This window comes from Hordeum vulgare, chromosome 3H (genome assembly GCF_904849725.1).
Source record: "Hordeum vulgare subsp. vulgare chromosome 3H, MorexV3_pseudomolecules_assembly, whole genome shotgun sequence".
Classification (NCBI taxonomy): Eukaryota; Viridiplantae; Streptophyta; class Magnoliopsida; order Poales; family Poaceae; genus Hordeum; species Hordeum vulgare.
This window is the reverse complement of record NC_058520.1, coordinates 534,983,533-535,001,214: the sequence shown is the minus strand read 5'-3', so window position 1 is coordinate 535,001,214 and position 17,682 is coordinate 534,983,533. Positions and strand designations below refer to the sequence as shown.

Below are 17,682 nucleotides of genomic sequence, written 5' to 3'. Positions count from 1 at the left end.
TGAGTCGAGACACGAGCGAGACTTTTTTTCCCGTTTCTTGAGCGAGACTACTGTAGAGGAAGGGAACAAGTGGGCGCCCATGGACGCCGCGGCGGAGCCCCTGCTGCCGAAACCGGCAACCACCGTGGACCACCTCGGCCGTCCGGTCTCGCGCCAAACCTCCGGCCGGTGGCCCGCCGCGCTCTTCATCATCGGTACAGCACGGCAACGGCAAGGCAATCCGCCGTAGACTCGCTCGATCCTCTTTGACCCGCGTGTCGTCGGTACCGCAGGGGTTGAGATCTCAGAGCGGTTCGCCTACGGCGGCATCTCAGGGAACCTCATCACCTACCTCACCGGCCCGCTAGGGCAGTCCACGGCGTCAGCAGCCGCGGCCATCAACGCCTGGAGCGGCGTCGCGCTTCTGCTGCCGCTGCTCGGAGCCGCCGTCGCCGATTCCTGGCTCGGCCGTTACCGCACTGTAGTATGCGCCTCCCTACTCTATATCCTGGTAAGTACTACGCCATGCTGTTCTGGTCTTGCTTGCTCGTAGCGAGTAGTAGCATGCAGTCTGAATCTAGGCTACCCAACTGCTACCTTGATTCTGAACATCTAACAGCTACTCGTATTTTCGGATTGGTTCAAATCTGCAAGTTAAAACTACACTCTTTACTGACTTTAGCAATTGGAAGTCGGACCTTGCCCTGTATTGTACTCCCACCGTCCAGAATTAACTGATGCTGAAATGAGTGTATCTACACACTGAAACGCGTTTAGATACACTCATTTCAGCGACAGTTAATTCCGGACGGAGGTTGTACATCAATATCCATGAATTCTGAGTTCTCAGCCTCCTAGGCATTAGTTAGTGATACATTTTCGTTTTCTATCAAGTTGGTGTTATGTACTGTATTTTTATAAAAGGGAGTAGCTCCGATTTCAGTAAGATACCATACAATACATAGCTTCGAGAGCAAATAAAGCGCGCAAATTGGACTGGAGTACTTGGTACAAGAATGGATCCCTTCGGACTCTACACCCCCTTGAAGAATCTGTGTATAATATTAGGAAGCATAGGTTTATATTCTAGCGAGCCCTTGATGGAGTACTGGACTTCATTTAGCCTTCTCAGTCAGTGTTTTGGGTTCAACTTTGAGGATCCCACTGCATTAAACCCTTGTATTAACTGTGACATTATTTTTTATCAGTTGATTGCAAGTTCAGGCAGGACTGTGCTACCCTATATAAGATATGTTTTGCTTACTACTAGTTCCTGAACTCCAACCAACTGCTAGACTCTGCATTGGATTTTGATTACCGAAATACATCATATAAAACTTGGTCCTGGCTTCAATGAATCTTGATACAAGTACTAAAATTTCTCTTTTAGTAATGACCAAACTATGCAAGATACATCCAAAGATGCATGTGTGGCATGTTGAGGTTTGAAGTAAAAGGATTTCAGCGATTAATTCAGCTAATATTTTTGTGTGTGTGCAATACTTCGGCATCGTCCTACCTACTTGACGACTTTTGTCCTGCATGTATATAAGCTGCAATTTTTCTTTCTTTCTTTTCAATCTGCATCGAAAATAATTGAATTGACACACTATGCATCACTGTGCTTAAGTACTTCTTTCACTAAATTGCATCCAGGGCCTGGGCATGCTCACACTATCATCAATTCTTGCGCCACAACAACCAGCACAATTCAGAGACCACGTCGATTCCTCTGTATCCTCGACTTCGATGATTCATTTAGCTTTCTTCTACGTGTCCCTGTATGTTGTGGCCTTTGCTCAAGGTGGTCACAAACCTTGTGTGCAAGCATTTGGGGCAGACCAATTTGATGAGAACGATCCTGAAGAATCTGCCTCGAGAAGTTCCTTCTTCAATTGGTGGTATTTTGGGACGTATGGAGGCAGTGTTGTTACAGTTTCAATCTTGAATTACATTCAAGATAACATAAGCTGGCAATTTGGGTTTGGAATCCCTTGCATCGTTATGTCTCTTTCTCTTGCAGTTTTCTGGCTTGGGACCAGGACTTATCGCTTTTATCCTGTAAGAAGTGATGGAAGCCTAATTGGACAGGTTGTCAAACACATTTTATCATCGATTAGAACCTGGCATGAATCATGGAGTTCGGGGTAAGCTCATTCTAAGTTCTGAAAGTTTGATGGAGTCATTCTTCAGAAACACTAACTTCATATGTTCTCTGTTTGCGTGTGTGCGCACACTATGTATTTGTTTGGCAGGTCATCTGATGATTCTCACCGCATGCCAACACCATCGTCCAGCAGTGTCAAGGATATTATAGGAATGACATGTTTCCCTGATGAAGCCAAGTCTGTGCTTAAGTTGTTTCCAATAGGGGCAACATGCCTGATCTATGCAGTTGTTTTTGCCCAGTGGATGACGCTGTTCACTAAACAAGCAAGTACACTAGATAGACGGATAGGTAGCCTAGAGGTACCAGCTGCTGCGCTACAAAGCCTTATCAGCGTGTCAATTGTCATCTCGATTCCTATATATGATTGGATACTTGTTCCGCTAGCCAGAAAATACTCGAAGAACCCTTGTGGTATCACAACCTTGCAAAGGATTGGAACTGGACTAGTCATCTCGGTGATCTTGATGGTTGTCGCGGCCCTCGTGGAGATGAGAAGGCTCAGGATAGCGAGAGAACATGGCCTAGTGGACAAACCTGAAGCGACAATTCCTATGAGCTTTTGGTGGGTGGTACCTCAGTTCATCCTGACTGGCTTGGCGGACATGTTCACGATGGTCGGCTTGCAAGAGTTCTTCTACGACCAAGTGCCGGACAGTCTGCGCAGTTTGGGCCTTGCCTTGTACTTGAGCATATTTGGGATTGGGAGCTTCATCAGTAGCTTTCTGGTGTATGCGATCGACCGGGTAACCAGTGACGGTGGAGATAGTTGGTTCTCGGACAATCTAAATCGAGGCCATCTGGATTACTTTTACTGGCTTCTGGCTGCGCTCAGCGTTCTCGGGCTGGCTGCTTACCTCCACTTTTCACAAGTTTATGTCCCCAAGAAAAAGGGCATCCCAGCAGGATGATGGTATGCGAAGTGACTGTCAACTGAGACGCCTGAAATTCATGAATCTGCAAGATGTGCTGAAGCTTGTTTTAGGCAGTTTTACATATAGGCCATACTTCGTAAATAGTTAAAGTCACCATCGTAAGCTGAAGCGAACGATCAAGATCGGCGCTAGATCCCTCAACAACCACATTTCTGGATTCAACGAGTCTGCTGGTTTTCCCTATGCGCCAATGTCCTGAGGTGAGATGTCGGGTTTGCATAGTGGCGGTGCCAGAATAATAAACCTATGATGTCAACTATAATTCCTCTCTAAATCTTACGGTATTTGTGAACTTATGGACAAATTTTACTTGTATATTTAGAAGGTTTTGATCAAAAGTTGTGTAGTCAATTGACTACACAGCCATAGTGTGGCTCCGCCACTTTGCAAGCCCAACTGTGTTGTACTAAGCGGCTGTGAAATCAATTTATAAGGTGTGTACCTAAAACGAAAAATTTACAAGGTGTGTGCAACTGCACGGCGCTGTCTTAACGCGTCGATGTGCTGTGTTCACTGTCTTCAGTGAAGTGGTACTTGTAAATGCAGACATTGCACTCAGTGCTTGCAGTGGAGGTTCACAGGCAGGAGTAGGATCTGCCGTTTCCTCCTGGTCGACTGGATGACCGAAGAGCCTCAGATAGTTGCGTGGGGTACGGTGCTGTACCCACCGTGACTTTGGCGCTTTACACGTTTTGTCTAGAATGTTTGCTGATTATTCTTTTTTTTTTTAAGAAAGGGGTCCCCCCCCCCCCCCACGCCCCATTTTATTGAAGCGGAGCACAGTAGAAAACAACACCGCATCTAAACGATACGTCCTCCAAGCCTGAAAAATCATCCTCCTATCACCTTTTTAATCTAAAAGGAGATAAGAACTCATCACCCAGTTACACTTTTAAGCCATCGAAACAACTCTTATATATTACAGACCAGAAGAAGAACTAGTTCCGATCCCTACTCCAGGCGATCCTCAGAAGCTCTTCCCGACGCCTGTCCAGCACTGCGAGGAAATTCTTCAGGATAGTCACTTGAGCAGCGTCACAGAGAGCCGACCATTGTTGCAAAATCCCTCTTAACTTGACAAGGATGCAGCCTAGACCTCTCCAAGTGCGCCCCTGGAAGCAAAATTCATTTCTTAATGTCCAAACACTCCACAAGGAGGCAGCAATAGTCATATTGAGCAATTTTTCCTTCTTATTCAGCTTCCAAAGGGAAGCTATATCATGAAAACAAAGCATCCTACTGCAATGAAAAAAATCAGCTATAGTTGTCCAAATAACATCAACATTAATGCACTCAAAGAAAATGTGTTGTATGGACTCTGGTTCATTGCAAAACAAACAAGTCAGATCATCAAGGTGTTTCCTTTTAGCCACATTGTCTCTTGTTAAGATTTTATTATACAAACATAGCCAAAGGAACACATGAATATTCTGAGGGCATAAAGTTTTCCACAAGCTATCTCCAAAAGGAGAAACCACACCACCAAAGTTTATAAACCTGTAGAAGGAACGTACAGAGTAGATCCCATTGGATTCCAGCTCCCAGATTGGTGTATCATGCACATTAGTTATGCAAAAAAATTTAATAAAGTCAGTGAGATTATTCCATTCATCCATACCATTATTGTCTACACACCTTCTAAAAGACAATCTAAGAGATGTCCCATTCCAAACCTGAGATACTGTACAATCTTGTTGATTACAAATGTCAAATAGGTTCCAAAATCTGACTTTCAAAGAACAATTTCCAGCCCAAATGTCATGCCAAAAACTAATATGATCACCATTACCAATCTTCCATCTATATAAGGTTTTAGTGGCATTCAAAGCCCAAGTTACACTCTTCCAAAAGGGAGAGCCTCCTTGCTGCCTAGACCAAAGTATGTTTGGGTTAGCCACATTGTATTTATATCTCAGGATCTTTTTCCAGTCACTGTCCATATCATTAAAAAATCTCTTCCCCCATGAAGCTAACAAGGCCATATTAAATTCCCTAATGTTGGGTATCCCCAAACCACCAAACTCTTTCCTTCTAGAAACCAGGCCCCAATGGGCTAGGTGATACTTGTGTTGTTCCCCCATGTTTCCCCATAAGAAGTGAGACATCTGGGAGTTAATAGCTTTAATAGCCCATTTTGGAAATTTCATGACTGCCATAAGGTAGGCTGGAATACTCACAATACAAGCACACAACAGGATAATCTTACCTCTGTATGTTAAGTATCTACCTAACCAGCCAGATATACCTTTAATAATTCTGTCAATCAAAGGTTGGAGGTCCTCTTTCCTCAACTTATCATAATGCAAAGGGACTCCCAGGTATTTAATAGGAAAAGATCCCAAATTACAACAGAAAATCTGGACAAAAACCCTAGCTCTATCCTCAGCCACGTTAATAGTAATAAGATCACTTTTATGAAAATTGATTTTCATTCCCGACAAATTTTCAAAACAGGACAAGATCCATTTAAAGTTTCTAGCTTTATCATAAGAATCCTCTAAAAAGAGGAGAGTATCATCTGCATATTGGAGACTAACAACTCCCCCGGGAATGATATTATCTAATAGGCCCGAGATCAATCCACACGAGGAAGCTTTAATAAGCATTTTGGAAAATACATCAGCAACCAGATTGAATAGTACAGGGGAGATAGGATCACCTTGTTTAAGACCTTTAGCTCCAACAAAGTAAGGACCAGTAGTATCATTGATCCGCACACTGAAGGTGCTCTGTAATAGCGGGCATTTAATCCAAGAGATCCACTTAGCCCCAAAACCACGGGATTCCAGCATCTTAAACAGAAATTTCCAACTAACTCTATCATATGCTTTTGCTGATTATTCTATCTGTTTTGATAATGGAGGAGCAGGTAATCAGTGATGTGGTAGCTGTTGGCAGAGTAGAAAATTGGGCAACAGGTAGGCGGCAAGGGGAAAGGAGCAGGCAATGGAGGCGGAGGCGGAGGCGGAGACGCTCCTCCCGCGGGCGGAGCCGCCGCCGCTGTCCGCCGTCGACCACCTCGGCCGCCCCGCCTGCCGCGACAGCTCCGGTGGGTGGCCGGCCGCGCTCTTCATCATCGGTGCGCCTCGGACAGAGACATGAGTGTAGCAGCACATCCTCGCCCTTATCTGTGACTCTGAAGTCTGAACATGTATGGTTTTTCCCGGGCGTAGGGGTGGAGGTCGCGGAGCGGTTCGCCTTCTGCGGCATCATGGGCAACCTGATGATCTACCTCACCGGCCCTCTGGGGCAGTCCACGGCGGCCGCCGCGTCGGCCGTCAACGCGTGGCTCGCTGCCGCCATGCTGCTGCCGCTGCTCGGCTCCGCCGTGGCCGACTCCTGGCTTGGTCGCTACCGCACCGTCATCTGCGCGTCCCTCCTCTACATCCTGGTACGACGGCAAAGCATGCTTTGGCTCACAGCCTCACGTTACTTGCACTGTGCACCATCATCAGTCTGGCTCCTCGGCTGTCCTGCAGGGGCTAGCCATGCTCACCCTATCAACGGTGCTCGCGCCGGGAGAGCGACCAGGGTGCGCCGGCAAGCCGGTCGATTCAGCCGGATGCTCCACGAGCTCGTCGGCGCAGGTGGCTCTCTTCTTCTTCTCCCTCTACCTGGTGGCGTTTGCCCAAGGCGGCCACAAGCCGTGCGTCCAGGCGTTCGGCGCCGACCAGTTCGACGAGAACGACCCCGACGAGCTGGCCTCCAGGAGCTCCTTCTTCAACTGGTGGTACTTCGCCTCCTACGGAGGCAACACCATCACCGTGTCCGTGCTGAACTACGTGCAGGAGAGCGTAAGCTGGCAGCTCGGGTTCGCGATCCCGTGCGCCGCCATGGCCCTCGCTCTAGCCGTCTTCTGCCAAGGAACCAAGACGTACCGCTTCCATCCGTTACGAAGTGCTAACAAGTAATCCCGCTGGTTCTGAAATCTGAAGAGCTCCTGTTAAGGGTAGTCCACTCTTCTGAAACTTTGAAACCTTATTTGCATATCATCTTTCTCGGCATGCAGATTGCCCGATGATTCCGAGAATTTGCCGGAGCCGCCGAAGGGGGGTCATGGAGCCACCGCATTGCTCAAGCTGTTCCCCATATGGGCATCATGCCTGATCTACGCCGTCGTCCTCTCGCAATCGTTCACTTTCTTCACCAAGCAGGCAAGCACACTGGACAGGAGAATTGGCACCCTGGTGGTACCAGCTGCCTCCCTGCAGAACCTGATAAACGCGGCCCTCATGATCTTCCTGCCGATCTACGAGCGGGTCGTCGTTCCGCTTGCCCGGAAGCACACGAAGAACCCTTCCGGCATCACGCCGCCACAAAGGATCGGCGTCGGGTTGGCGATTTCGGTCGTCATGATGGTCGTTGCCGCTCTTGTGGAGACGAGGAGGCTCCGGGTGGCAACGGACCATGGCCTGCTGGATAAACCTGAAGTTACCATCCCCATGAGCGTGCTGTGGATGGTCCCCCAGTACCTGCTGATCGGGCTGTCCGACACGTTCGCCATTGTTGGCTTGCAGGAGTTCTTCTATGACCAGGTGCCCCACGGTTTGCGCAGCTTGGGCCTGGCTCTGTTCCTGAGCATAGCCGGAGCCGGGAACTTCATCAGTAGCTTCGTCGTGTATGCCATTGACAGGATGACCACTAGCGACGGGGGAAGCTGGTTCTCCAACAACCTGAACCGAGGGCACCTCGATTATTTTTACAGGCTTCTCACCGTGCTCAGTGCTCTAGGCATGTTTGCTTACATGTACTTTGCGCGGGTGTATGTGCCTAAGAGAAAGGGTGTTTCAGTGCAGTGATTTTCTGCGGTATAACAATTGGCTAATAATCTTATAATTTGGTGGCCTAAATCAACATAGCGGAGTCTCCTGATTGGCTGACATTTATACATGATGACAAAAATAAAGGAAGGCCCGTTTCTCTAAGGGTATGATATGACACATCTTGATGTGACATAGTTATTCCACATTTATAAATAACTAAATCAATCATAAAAAAAAATACCCACACGAATCTCCATGCAAGATTAATGAAAAAAATACCCACACGAATCTCCATGCAAGATTAATGGTATAAAACTTAGATGTGCAATACTTATTTTACATCTACATGTGTTCTAGCAAAACCGTTTCTTCAATATCCAGAATTATTTTCTTTCGTACATATCTAAGTCTAAGTCTAAGGTGGTACTAAAATTTTGTCCTTCCACATGTAAATAAATTTCTTAAGTCACTTGGCCAGGAAATTTCTCTCGTAGGCTGCAAGCCATGAACTTCCTAGGAGCAAAAAGAAGTGCGTGTGGATGCGGATCAAACTCAATACCTCATGTTGCACCCTTAAACCTGCCGCCAACTGAACTAGCTTAGGGTATTTCAAACTGCCCACATATGTCCAAAGACCGGTTGCTGGGAATAGCGGCAGAATACCAGACGGAATTGACGATGATGTCGTGGACGGGTTTGTAGAGGGTCATAGCAGAGACCGGCGATAGTGGCAACGAATCTAGACATTCAGGCACCGCGGTTCCTCTTTGGGTGTCCATTGGGTCAACTTGGAGAGAGATTTTGCGCTAGACGACGAGATCCAAAGATGGTCCAAAGGAGCCAGACAGAGGGGAGGCCTTTTGTGGCGAGTCGGCGGCAGTTTCAAGTGGATCCACATTCCACATGGTCAGATAAAACATCAGTTGCCCTTTCGCTTCCCTAGAAAGATGCTTGAGGCTGGTCATAGTGGAGAGTAACAAAGACTAGTATCCTACTCGTATATACTAGTTTTTGTTACTATCTTTATAGTGGATAGTATCATAAGTATGATAACATAGTGTGTTTCATTTATTGTTTTGTGGGATTTACAGTACTACTTCAACTTTGTGATCTATTTATGGCAAGTATCGATATAAAATATTGTATGAAGGTGCACATGGATAAATACATAGCCATAAAATTGAATGGATCCATAATAAATAATAAAGTGCCAATTTTTTATAAAATATATAAACCATATTGAGCATTACATGGATCAAGACTCAAAAGTAATCAACCGTCGCCCAATTTTTTTTTTCAAATATGCTCAATCAAATCATTTTTCAGAGCCCTATGCGACGGACTATCACGAATTCTAGCATCTCTTTCAAGTACCTCAGCAAATTCTGGCATGTCACCGTGAGTAAATACGGATGGAAGGACAATCGATGAGCCTGCTTCCTCATTCAAATCAACAATATTGTATGCCTCTTCTTTCTCATCCTCGACTATCATGTTGTGCATAATGATGCAAGCTAACATCACATGATGGAGATCTCCCTGGTCATATAGACGTGTCGAACGCCGTAAAATAGACCATCGTGCTTGGAGCACACCAAATGCGTGTTCCATGTCCTTCCTTGCTCCTTCTTGATGTTCAGCGAACAATTTGTGCTTTGCTGTTTGAGCCGTCGGTATAGACTTCACGAATGCTGCTCACTCGGGGTATATTCCATCTACAAGGTAATAACCAAGTTGATATTCCTTCTCATTGACACTATAGTTCCCTCAAGGAGCTTGCCCTTTTAGTTGCTCAATGAACAATATCGATTGATTAAGCACGTTAATGTCATTGCTGGATCCGGCAACATCAAAAAAAACATGCCATATCCAGAAATCCTGAGAAGCAACCGTCTCAAGAATAAGAGAAGGACCGCCTTTATACCCGCTGGTGAATTGTCCCCTCCATGACGTGGGACATTTCTTCCAACGCCAGTGCATACAGTCGAGGCTTCCGCACATGCCAGGAAACCTACGCCTCTCTCCAATATCAAGTAAACGCTGCACATCGTCGGCATTTTGTCTTCACAAATATTCATCACTGAATATATGAATCACGCCTTCGACAAACAGCTGTAAGCACTTAATCGAAGTGCACTCGACAATCTTAAGGTACTCACCGAGAGCATCTGTCGTAGTACTATACGCCAGTTGGCGAATAGCCGATGTGCATTTCTGCAATGGAGAGAGTCCATCGCGGTCAAGAGCATCTTTCCTTTGTGTGAACTTCGGAGACCACTCGCCTAGTGCATGAACGATACGCTCGAAGAGGGGTCTTCTCATCCGGAATCTTCTACGAAATACTTTGCTGGAATAGAGAGGATTATCACAGAAATAGTCTCGTACCAACTGCTCAGCGGCTTCTTCACGTGGCCACTTCTGCTTGATCTTCCAGGCTTTCCTTCACTTCCATTGCGATCTCCTTGGAGGAGTCTAGCATGTCCTTATGGAGAAGGTAGTCATCCAGTGTGTACAGGGAGGAAGGATCGATGATGGTTGCTTCAGCTTCCATGTCGACTGGTTCACCATCCGAAGCATCAGCTTGTTGATTGCTCGCCATCTTGTAGAAGAGGGGAAGAAGTGGAGAACCGTGAAGGAGTGAGGAAAGGAGATGGCATAGCCTGTATATATATCACAGTCCACTCAAACGATTCATGTGAAACCAGAAACTGAAACGATTCAGCTTCACCCACTGTACAAAAAAATGGGAAACTGACAGAGAAACCAAAGCATCACGTCCACATAATTGACATGCAAATTATAATAGCTGGCTGGCACACCAAACCATCACGTTCACACAGTATCATCACGTTCACACAGTACAAAAAAAAAGTAACTGACCGAGACAACAAACCATCAGGTTCACACAATTAACATATCTGACCGAGGTAACAAACACCAGGTTCTTAGGCAAACCATCATGTAGGATGCTCTCGTATGCTCTATTGCTATTCCCCTGAATCACCTTGTCAAAATTAGACAAACAAAGTAGTCAGTAGCTGAATCGATGAGTCATCTACTCCCTCTGTACCGTAATATAGGTCGCTGGAGTAGCCAGCGACCTATATTACGGTATAGAGGGAGTACTACGGAAAATCAAAGTAAAAAACTTGAGGTGAGGTCTAACTATTCTGTAACTTCTGTTTATAAAGTAAATTTTGCTCATACCTAAATCTCCTTCAGGAAATAGCGTAGATTCCATACTCTTCAAAGCTTTAGCCCACCCAGCTTTTGCAGAATCATCCATACGAGACGTGTCAGCTAAGAACTTCTCACTCTTCTTACCATTCCCATCAATGAGATCAGTAGAACACTCCAACCAAGCACTTGCCTACATTGTGAACATTTAATTTAGTTTAGCCTAACAAGCTACACGAATTTAAATCATATAGAAAATATTTGAGCAAGTAATATTGACACTACCAATCGTTCATGTTTCTCGGGTGTATAGGACAGACGATATGCGGTCATTTCGCTTGGTTCCTCATCAGCATCAATATTGATGATCTTCCTTTTCCTTTTGGAAGACTTTGAATTCACTTTGGCAGGACCAGACTGAGATGCAGCTTTAGGGTGCGGCGGCGGTGGTGGTGTTGAGAACGAATCATGTGGGGAAGTACCAGCAAAGTGCTGATTCTCCATCATTTGGTCTCCTGTTTCATGATAGCGCATTGACGGTTGTTGGAAATTATACGGATGCATTGGCGGCAATCGTCCAAACCTAAGCAAACCTTCAGGTGCAGGGGTATACCATGGCCTCCTAATACACGTATCATAATTCATGAGTAAAACATCTGACAATGGAGGTAAAATGTAAAGTGAAATAATAGCAACTTTGGAAGATCATGACAATCTGAAGAAAAATACAAGGTAAGCATATCATGAAAATCTGAAACCAAATTATTCACAAGCTAACTTATTTCTTAGCAGCAATCTGAAGCAAAATACAAGGTAAGCATATCATGAAAATCTGAAACCAAATTATTCACATGCTAACTTATTTCTTAGCAGCAATCTGAAGCAAAATACAAGGTAAGCATATCATGCAAAATCTATTTACTAGCCTCTATTTGTAACTGATTTCTTAGCAGCAAAATCTGCCATGAAATCTGTTATGAAACCTGAAATCATGGAACCTGAAGCAAAATCGGTATCAATTACACAGGGCAAAACCTGAAACAACTAATTGCACAGGGCATGTATCAATTGCACAGGGCAAAATCTGCCATGAAACCTGAAACCTGAAACCATGAAACCTGAAGCAAAATCTGTTATGACTTGCCTGAAAAAAAATCAGTTGGCTAGAAACCCACATACACAGGGCATGTATCAATTGCCTCTCTCCCAATAATTTTGTTATACTTATCTAGCAAAACCAGGAAGAGCATGTACCATTGACTCAAAGAGGGCTTTGCCGACGAGCACGTCGAGGCACCGGGGTAGAAGTGCGGCGGCGTAGAGGGGGTGGCGGAGGAGCTCGCGAGAGCACCATGGTAAAAGTGTGGAGGTGGAGAAGGATTGGAACAGGAGCTCATCGGGGCGCCGGGGAACTGCTGCAGCTGCGAGGTTGCTGACGGCCGGACCGGGGTCATCTCCTTGCTGGCGCCAGATCTCGCCATGATGGGTGGTGCCGTCGCCCGGTGGGAGGGATGAAGAGCTGACTTCAGGGATGGGGATGGAGGTGGGATAGTGGGGGAGGAGAAGTTCTGGAGAAGAAAGAAGCCCGGGGATAGCAACGACGCGCAGCTCGCACGGAATCAGGTTGCATTATTTTTTTCTTGTAGCATGTGCTTTGTTACGGTATCTACCTATGATACTACCACCTTCTTTCTCTTCTTTAATTTGGTGTCACATCAGCATTTTTTATAGTTCCAAGTATACCATACTGCTTATGTTACCCCCACTATGGCCAGCCTGAAACTAATTTGATCATAATTACGACATAAGAAAGAGCATTCCTCATATTGCCTCCGCCAGACCAATTGAATTCCCCACTTGCTACATTACATTGACGACCTCCGTGCAATCAGATTTGACCATAATTCTATTGCATTCAACTTTGTCTCGCTAGAATAAGCCCATTCAAGAGAACACATGCTTCAGCTGTAATGGCATCATTGATAGCTAACGGCAATGTAGAAGAGCAACAAAAGGCAACCATAACGGATCAAATAATCCCAGTGCAATAATCCGAGATAGCTAAATCTATCTGTTTTTTATAGCGGCGATGCCAGGGCGAAGATGACATGTAATTGACAAAATCTTGATTCAAGCACTCGACGAAACCAATGTCTCTGACAGGGTCAAAACATCTATAGTCAACATCAGTCATGATGGGGCAGTCCAGGTCTTCGCCTATTCCGTCCATATGGTAGTACTGTCCACCACCAAAGTTCTTGGAATCATCCGGGTGGTCAATTTGAAAGTTTTCAGCAAGACATGTATGGCATCTATCTGCAGTTGGTAGATGCAGGATCAGAAAAATTATTCACTGAAGGAATTTGAAAAGGCAAAAGATTGTGAACATGTCAAGAGTATGTCTGCTAGGCCAGAGGCAAACTGGTATGGAAGTTAAAATGCAACCGTCTGCAGCAGGAGCAGGCAACCCATTCATGGCTGCAACTAATACAGGTTTTCAGTTTACCTACCACGAGAATAGTTATGGAACGGAGGGAGTACATACCAGCCAGATAGATCCCCACTAAACACTGAATGAAGTCAATGAGCTTATGGTAACTATCAGCATTATTGCAGATGCAGGATCAGGAAGATGATTCATTGAAGGATAAAAACAAGTGAACATAACAAGATTTTGCTAGACCAGAGGCAACTGATCTGCAAATTTATATGCAACATTGGGCAGGAGGGTCAGGCAACCTATTCACTTTCAGTTTAGCTATCATGTACGCCACAGGCAAACAAACCCCCCAATAAGCTAGTGAATGAAGGGGCTAGTGATAAGACCTTACTTGTGTTTCAAATACCAAATGACCAAATGACTAGCACCTAATAATTTCAGTACTGGAAAAACAAAATTGATTGGAGGTCAAGATCATACCAACTTCAACAGGTGACGGTTGTACTGTACAGCACAAGGTGATGTCCTCTTCACAAAAGCCGGAGACAGACGGAAGAAGTGCTTTAGCAAAGAAAAACACCGGAGCTTCTCTAGCACAAGGATTCTTTGGCCACGCCATGAAATTGATATGGTAAGATCTCACCATATGAAATTCATCCCGCAGGGCACCATAGCCATAGATGATATGAAGCAGGTAATGCTCCGCAGTTTGCCGGGCATACTTGCGCAACGCTGTGTCCGCTATTTCAACCCATTCAGTATACCATCTTGTGAGATGGCTCCTTTTTCTAGCGATTAGCTTAAATGCCGCCGTGAACCGCTCTTCTAGAGGAGGGTCTGGCAATTCATCTGGTAGCGGGGAAGGCAGCAGCGTAGTGGAGAGGCACAGAATGTCAGCCGAGGAAAGCCGGCGTTTGTTGTTGAGCAGTGAGACAACATCACGCTCCACAGAAAGTAGAACGGACGAAGCGAAGAGCGCAAGGGCCACAGGTTTCACATGTCCCGCCGCCTTGGCAGCCGCTTCAAAGGCGGCTTCCAGCTCCGACGCCGTCAGACGGAACCCACGTGCGGAGGCAACGGCGGCACGGAGGTCGGCGCGGGAGAGGCTGAGGTGCCAAAGGGCATCGTCATCGGAGAGGCCGGGGCAGAGATGGCGAAGTGAGGCGACCAATCCATCAAGCGAGCGCTGAACCAGGCGGCTTATGGTCCTGCAGCTGATGACGGGGGCATCGATCCGGTCGCTGGCGCGCATGGGGAAAGCGGCCGAGTGCCAGACGGAGTTGACGATGATGTTGTGGACGGGGTGCAGAGGGCCGTAGCAGTGACCGGCGATGAGGAGGCCGCGCGCCAGGGTGGTGGCGAGCTCGGTGGTGGGCAGGCGGGAGATGGCGTCGAGGTAGTGGCCGCGGATCTGGCCAATCAGGCTCCGCCGCCGCAGCTCCTCTTTGGTTGCCGATTGGCTCAACTTGGAGAGAGGGATTTTGCGCTGGACGACGCGATCGGCAGCAGTTACAACCTCCCCGTCGACCTCTGGCACCCTCGCCGCCCCCTCCGCCTCCGCCTCCGCCTCAACCTCCGAAACCAACCTAGCCTTGGCGCGCTGACGGCGGATGCGGTTACGGTTACGCTGGCCAGCCATGTGAGCGGATCCCTCTTCTGATTGCGGCCGAACGAGCTAGGGTTTCAGGCGCTGTTTGGGACCTGAGAGAACGAGAGCGGAGCCTGGGGAGGGGAACAGAGGGGAGTTTCTTTTCTTTTCTTTTCTTTCCAATAGTACCAACTACCAACCCCAATCGGAGAAAAAAAAATTAAATAACAAATCATAGAATATACTCCCTCCGTTCCTAAATATAAGTCTTTAAAGAGGTTCCACAAATGGACTATATATGGATGTATATAGACATACCTTAGAGTATAGATTCATTCATTTTGTTCCGTATGTAAACTTTTAATGAAATATCTTAAAAGACTTATATTTAAGAACGGAGGGAGTAGTTTTAAAAAAATCGTAAAACATTTCCCGCATGCATGTACTCGCGTGACTAGTCTTGTCCGCGGCGCAAGCGTTTTTCTTACCTGAGTCGGGTAAAACGAACAAATCTACGTACACATGCAACAAATTTACAAAATGAATCATCTTCGGAAAAAAAAATATGGCGTCTTTGTCTTAAAACTCACACGACATTGTATGACATCTAACATTATGTTGTATGACGTCTGAGACCTGGTGTGACGTCTAAGACAAAGACGTTAACTACATTGTATGACGCCTAAGACAAAAATGTCATACAGTATAGTGTGGCGCCTTGCTGTTAGGCGCCACACAAAAGGGTTACGCGAGTGGATTTTTTTGAAAAACAGTTCATTTTGTAAATTTATTGTGTGTTTAGATCAGATTTGTTCATTTTATTTCTGAAGCGTACGATTCAACGACGGAAATTCCGCTCGCTCCCTCCGGTCCATCGATTCACCCTCCCACCTCATCAACCGCCCCTTCTCCTCATGTTAGGTGTCTCGCTAACTCCAACAGATCGACGCATTTTATCCGTAAGAGTTACTCACAGCATGATCGATTTTTCATCACAGCCAGTTCATTCTGCTCTCTTGACCCAATCAAATGTGAGGAGTGGGTGAGACTTGCGGTCCTGTTACAAAATGATCATCTTTCTAACGAGGTCGGCACAGTTCCTTTGAAAGCTTGAACCGTCCATATAGTTCTCTATGAGTTTTTTATATATTTTTTTTAAATCCATCTTGCAACTGTCTTTTCATTGACTTAGCACAAGAAGAATACAAGAAATAATCCGACGAGGTCATCATGATAGGGCCGCGGATTCACCAACAGACTGGTGCTCCCATCAAAACAAGGCTGACGAACTAATTTCTCACGTTGGATCCCAAAAGGGGTCGTTGTGCATTTTGCTCCGGCCAGACGCCATTGCTTCAGATCGCTACGAACTCGATCGATCACTCGCCGAGCGCATGGTATGTGTCCATGGAAAGTGCACCCATTTCTTTCTAACCAAATGTGCCAAGGCATCGCGATCCGAATGGACCGCAGCCCCTTGTATGTCCACAGCGCTGCTCCAATCAGCTTGCCCTTGATGATCTGCATGGTCGTGCACCCCGACACGCCCCCGTCAGGCCGCAAAGCGCTGCACCCCTTCCATGTCGCCGCCTGGGACCAGATTGCCTTGGCAAAAGAGCATTCCCAAAAGAGGTTAAGGGAGGACTCAAGATTTCTATTGCAGAGCGCGCAGAAGTACCGGTTCTCCCATCCCCGTCGTTGCAGTCTGTCATTGCATCAAAGCCAATTGTGATGTATCATCCAACACAACATCTTCATCTTCCCTGATGCCCAGGACCTCCAGATGAGAGTTTTGTGATCAGTCTGGGGGCGGTGGGAGAATTGCATGTCATCAGCCGAGCGCGCCGAGTAGTCCCCCCCCCCCCCCTCCAGCAGTCCATTTGATCTCATCGGGTGTTCCCTCCTCGAAAACGATGTGCGCATCCGGATTGCACGCAGCAAGAGCATGAACTGCGGCAGGATATTGTTGAGGCTGACATGTCGTAGGTCTTGGGTCCACTTGTCACCATGCAGCGCAGCTTTGACTGTCCTGTTCTTCCGCGACGAGTGGTTGAACAGGTCCGGGTACTCCAGGCAAAGAGGTTGCTCGCCAAAAAAGTGTCGACTCGCGCGTTCTGAATGGTGACTGTCGTGGCCGAGGCGAAGAGCGCGCGATCCTTGTCGTCGCATGGCGTGCCTAGCCAAACACAGGGCCTGTCCGAGTGCTTCTAGACAAGCCAAAGCCAGCGCAGTCGGAGCGCTCGGGTGAAGCGCTCAAGATCGGGGATGCCGAGCCCGTCACAGCTCATCGGCGACGCGACGACCTACCAGCTGACTTTGCATTTGCCTCCAGAGAGCTTATCATCCTGTGCCATAAGAACTTTCTACGCGCCTTTTCGACCTTCTTGAGGAATTTTCGCGGGGTGCATGATACGTCTCCAACGTATCTATATTTTTTTATGGTTCCATGCTATTATCTTGTCAACTTTGAGTGTTTTATATGCATGAATATGCTATTTTATATCTTTTTTGAGACTAACCTATTAACTCAGTGCCAAGTGCGAGTTTCTGTTTTTTCCGTGTTTTGACCCTTTTTCAGACGGGATCCAAATGGAATGAAACTTTACAATGATTTTTTTGGACCAAAAGAGACC

General features: G+C 46.5%; 4 protein-coding genes across 5 annotated transcripts; 2 read left to right on the top strand and 2 right to left on the bottom strand.

The window, feature by feature from the left end:
- On the top strand, positions 1–3,536 carry LOC123444773 (protein NRT1/ PTR FAMILY 5.10-like). The gene is made up of 4 exons (XM_045121611.1): positions 1–194; positions 273–490; positions 1,636–2,126; positions 2,235–3,536. Exons 1-4 carry the CDS (start codon positions 80–82, stop codon positions 3,055–3,057), a joined length of 1,647 nt encoding a protein of 548 aa, XP_044977546.1. The 5' UTR covers positions 1–79; the 3' UTR covers positions 3,058–3,536.
- Positions 3,537–5,752: 2,216 nt separating this feature from the next.
- Positions 5,753–7,914, top strand: LOC123440461 (protein NRT1/ PTR FAMILY 5.15-like). 2 transcript variants are annotated; one of them, XM_045117024.1, is made up of 4 exons: positions 5,753–6,160; positions 6,255–6,472; positions 6,561–6,988; positions 7,091–7,914. In XM_045117024.1, the coding sequence occupies exons 1-4, from the start codon at positions 6,028–6,030 to the stop codon at positions 7,878–7,880; spliced, it is 1,569 nt and encodes a 522-aa protein (XP_044972959.1). In that variant the 5' UTR covers positions 5,753–6,027; the 3' UTR covers positions 7,881–7,914. The 2 variants fall into 2 exon arrangements, with proteins under 2 accessions (XP_044972959.1, XP_044972960.1); XM_045117025.1 differs by having other exon boundaries at positions 5,754–6,130.
- A 2,765-nt stretch (positions 7,915–10,679) lies between these two features.
- LOC123440460 lies at positions 10,680–11,723 on the bottom strand. Its single transcript, XM_045117023.1, has 3 exons — positions 11,307–11,723; positions 11,052–11,214; positions 10,680–10,848 (listed from the first exon to the last, which is right to left on the bottom strand). The coding sequence occupies exons 1-3, from the start codon at positions 11,664–11,666 to the stop codon at positions 10,832–10,834; spliced, it is 540 nt and encodes a 179-aa protein (XP_044972958.1). The 5' UTR covers positions 11,667–11,723; the 3' UTR covers positions 10,680–10,831.
- A 1,103-nt stretch (positions 11,724–12,826) lies between these two features.
- LOC123440457 lies at positions 12,827–15,222 on the bottom strand. The gene is made up of 2 exons (XM_045117022.1): positions 13,942–15,222; positions 12,827–13,337 (listed from the first exon to the last, which is right to left on the bottom strand). The coding sequence occupies exons 1-2, from the start codon at positions 15,098–15,100 to the stop codon at positions 13,051–13,053; spliced, it is 1,446 nt and encodes a 481-aa protein (XP_044972957.1). The 5' UTR covers positions 15,101–15,222; the 3' UTR covers positions 12,827–13,050.
- Between the last annotated feature and the right edge of the window lie 2,460 nt (positions 15,223–17,682).

What these genes read in the sequence shown, in the direction of transcription:
- LOC123444773 (XM_045121611.1), top strand. Translation starts at nt 80, where the DNA reads ATGGACGCCGCGGCGGAGCCCCTGCTGCCGAAACCGGCAACCACCGTG. An exon ending in CGCCGCGCTCTTCATCATCG is followed by an intron (nt 195 to 272) that starts GTACAGCACGGC and finishes TCGGTACCGCAG; the next exon opens with GGGTTGAGATCTCAGAGCGG. An exon ending in CATGAATCATGGAGTTCGGG is followed by an intron (nt 2,127 to 2,234) that starts GTAAGCTCATTC and finishes TTTGTTTGGCAG; the next exon opens with GTCATCTGATGATTCTCACC.
- LOC123440461 (XM_045117024.1), top strand. Translation starts at nt 6,028, where the DNA reads ATGGAGGCGGAGGCGGAGGCGGAGACGCTCCTCCCGCGGGCGGAGCCG. An exon ending in GGCCGCGCTCTTCATCATCG is followed by an intron (nt 6,161 to 6,254) that starts GTGCGCCTCGGA and finishes TCCCGGGCGTAG; the next exon opens with GGGTGGAGGTCGCGGAGCGG. An exon ending in CGTCCCTCCTCTACATCCTG is followed by an intron (nt 6,473 to 6,560) that starts GTACGACGGCAA and finishes GCTGTCCTGCAG; the next exon opens with GGGCTAGCCATGCTCACCCT.
- LOC123440460 (XM_045117023.1), bottom strand. Translation starts at nt 11,666, where the DNA reads ATGAATTATGATACGTGTATTAGGAGGCCATGGTATACCCCTGCACCT. An exon ending in CCGAGAAACATGAACGATTG is followed by an intron (nt 11,215 to 11,306) that starts GTAGTGTCAATA and finishes TTCACAATGTAG; the next exon opens with GCAAGTGCTTGGTTGGAGTG.
- LOC123440457 (XM_045117022.1), bottom strand. Translation starts at nt 15,100, where the DNA reads ATGGCTGGCCAGCGTAACCGTAACCGCATCCGCCGTCAGCGCGCCAAG. An exon ending in ACCGTCACCTGTTGAAGTTG is followed by an intron (nt 13,338 to 13,941) that starts GTATGATCTTGA and finishes TACCAACTGCAG; the next exon opens with ATAGATGCCATACATGTCTT.